At 35.6% G+C, this 3563-nt stretch overlaps 1 protein-coding gene across 1 annotated transcript in view; it reads left to right on the top strand.

Moving 5' to 3' along the window:
• LOC106883825 (uncharacterized) overlaps positions 1–598 on the top strand; it is a 54096-nt gene extending 53498 nt beyond the window's left edge. The window contains exon 6 of the mRNA XM_052968652.1: positions 139–598. Coding sequence (XP_052824612.1) covers positions 139–327 — 189 coding nt within the window. The 3' untranslated portion in view covers positions 328–598. The remainder of the gene's footprint in view (positions 1–138) is intronic.
• The last annotated feature ends 2965 nt before the right edge of the window (positions 599–3563 follow it).

Genomic DNA, 3563 nt, shown 5'->3' on the forward strand with positions numbered 1-3563 from the left:
ATAATAACAATAACAATAATAATAATAATAATAATAATAATAATAATAATAATAATAATAATAATAATAATAATAATAATAATAATAATAATAATAATAACAACAACAAGCAGTGATCTCAGGTTCAATTAATTTCAGATGTACCGTATCAAGATTTTCGCATACAGGGATAGTAGCAGAATAGCATTTCTCGAGAACAAGGAGAGTGGAATTGGAGGAACGATCGATGTACAACGATTTAACCCAAGGCGTTCTGTGATAGCAAAAATCTCAGAAACTTCGATAAACAGGGCTATTGCTGAGGCGGAATCATTGTTCGACTTTTAAAAAAATTGCATGTGGAAAATTTGTCTAACTGATATTTGCTTTGCCTTCTTCTCATACGCTTTGTTACAATCCATTATAATAAGTGGAGTTGATGTGATTTAGTAACAGGATTCGTAATAACTTAAACGTCTGGCAAATATTACTAAAAAATTAACAACAATAACACAAACAGGAAAAGTAGCAATATCAAAAGCCGTTGTTTCGTATAATTTGAAGTAATTATTTTTTACTCCGGTGTTCCGATTGTAAATAATAAAAATCAGAAAACTTACTTTTCAAGTCTTTATTGATTGTTTTCTTTACTTTTGCTAATAATGTCTGAAACCATCATCGTTGGTGACTTTAATGTTCGCAGCTCTTGATTCGAGCCTACTAATTGTAGGCCTCTAATTGGTAGTTCGACTTCCTAAAAAGTAGCAAGCAAATCATCCCTCTACCACAGACTACAATATATTAGACAGCAAGAATCATCGGATAATCAAGTCCCAAGCACAGTAAGTCTGGAGAAAAATAACCGGCTGGTCACGATTGTAATATCGTTTGACATAGTTAAAGGGTATTAAAAGCTCATCTGGAGCGGTATCAAAAGGTGAACATCAGGTGATGTTCACCTTCTGATACAGCTGGGACTGAATTGTCTGCTATTTTGTACTATCTCTACCGGACAAAACCGTTATGTATCCGTATCCTTGAGCAATACACCGACCCTCCAAGCCCACCTCGACTTAGTTCCCTCCTTCGAATCCAACATAAGACCTATTTTTCTCCCTCGAAACGAACCTTTCAAAGGTCAGATTACAACAATGTATGTTTTGTTAGCTATGGTGTATCCCAAGTTTCCGTTTTTATATCTTACACTATTTTAACTGTACACACTAATTGTACACACTAACTGTCTAAATTCAGTACTACTTGGTATATTTCTTACCTTTTGACCCGACCCTGTAATGTTCACGAGTTAGACCGCTACAATTCACGTTCTACTATCCGTGGTGTATCCCAAGATGCACTTATGTATCCCACACTATTCATCAGATCCAATTGCTGTTACTTTGCACTATACATTCTACTGCAGATTCGACACAACTTTCGAATTTTCTTTATACTTATGCGTGTAAGCATCATCTACACATCGTAGACACCTCCCAAAAGGCAAAAATCTGCAAACATGACCAGAGGCATTTAAAATGCACAAATACTCGCATGTACATGCACTCAAACACGCACGCACACGCACACGCACACACACACACACACACACACACGATTGTCTTCGAAACTTATCATTCGTTATAGAAAAGTAGTGCCACTGGAAAACAAAGGTGCTTCAACTGAAATGGCATAGAAGATGGGACAATGGAAATGTATTGAAATGAAAAACGTCTCCCTGGGCACAAACTAGTTACAGTGGCTTCGGTCACATAGGCCGATGACTCATATGGTGCTACAGAGTTTTGGTGCAGCCAAACTTCGTTATTGCAACATTTGTAGATTGTGAGATTGGACGGAAATAAGCAGAAGAGAACTGGGGAACTCTGATGAACAGTTGACAGCACCGTCAACTATCGAGTGAACTAACTTGTACCAACTGGATTAGGTTGGTACTTATTGATGGGACTCGGAGGTACAGTGTTATTGTTGAAGGCCAGCATGGCTCGATTACAAATTCAGTCACGATTTCTATAATTCAGTATAATTCAGACTTCGATAAGCTTTTAATTTGAATTTTTTTGAAAGGTAATTGATGAGCGTTCGACGGTCTGTTTTATTTATATTTGAAACATGTTCAAAATTATAGATATATTTTAATCCAAAGAGTATGGAACCTGAATATGAGCAAAGTTAAATGTTAAACAATGAAAGAATAAATTATTTATTTATATTCTGTCGTATTTGAAGCCAGCACGAAATTTTCCAAAGCATGATTTTTTTAATGTGGAATTTTAATAAAGACATTGATCCAAATGAGTGTGTGTGTGTGTGTGTGAGAGAGAGAGAGAGAGAGAGAGAGCTTTAGCATTACTGTATAAGTGTATAAGTAATTAATTGGTTATTTTATATTAATTATTAATTCGGTTAAGTATTTATTGGGTTTAATTTTCATTGGGAAGATTAAGGAATAAACATTAACATTAACATCCTTTAATTTCAGCATTTTTCTTTCCTTTTTTTTTTTACTCGTTTCAGTCATTTGACTACGGCTATGCTGGTGCACCACCTTTTAGTCGAATAAATTGAGCTCAGGACTTATTCTTTGTAAGCCTAATACTTATTCTATCGGGGACGTAAACACACCAGCATCGGTTGTCAAGTGATAAACACAGACACACAAAAACATACATACATACACACACACACACACACACACACACATATATGTATATATATATATATATATATATATATATATATATATATATATATATATATATATATATATACGACGGGCTTCTACCAAATCCACTCACAAGGCTTTGATCGACTCGAGGCTATAGTAGAATACACTTGTCCAAGGTGCCACACAGTGGGATTGAACCCGGAACCATATGGTTCTTACCACGCAGCCACTTGTTGAATAATGAAACAACACACGCTCATACACACACATACATACATTATCAGTTTATGAGAGACAGAGAGAACGAGTGGGAGAAAGAGAGAGAGAGAGAATTTAAGAACGACTGCAGGATGAGGAATAAAGTCTGACGTGAAAAACTAACAATGTTTCTGTACCTCACACTAAAAACATTTGTCTACGGCTTGACTCAGCTCTGTTTCACAGTTAGAGAACATTTGAATATATATTTATGGATAACTCTGAGTTACATCTGGATCTGTCAAAGGAATTTAGCAAAAATTTGTGGAAAAAATGGTGACATTGCTTCAAGATAGTCAAAACATCACCGCATATATATATATAAATGATAAATGCGCCCTTTTAAAACCTAGCCATGCTCATGGGTCCGGTTTCCCGGTTTCAATGGCGTATGTGTTCCCCAACTGGACAGGACGCCACTCCATCGCAGCGTTACTCATTTTTGCCAGCTGAGTGGACTGGAGCAACGTGAAATGAAGTGTTTTGCTCAAGAACACAACGCGTCACCCTGTCCAGGAATATATATATATATATATAAGTAAATTCAAAAACGGATAAAACTCTTTTACAAGAATTTTATCAAGAAGCCAGTGTGTAAAAAAATTCATAAGGGAAATATCTATTCCCAAGAATATAATTA

The sequence above is a fragment of the Octopus bimaculoides genome, chromosome 6, assembly GCF_001194135.2.
Source record: "Octopus bimaculoides isolate UCB-OBI-ISO-001 chromosome 6, ASM119413v2, whole genome shotgun sequence".
NCBI lineage: Eukaryota > Metazoa > Mollusca > Cephalopoda > Octopoda > Octopodidae > Octopus > Octopus bimaculoides.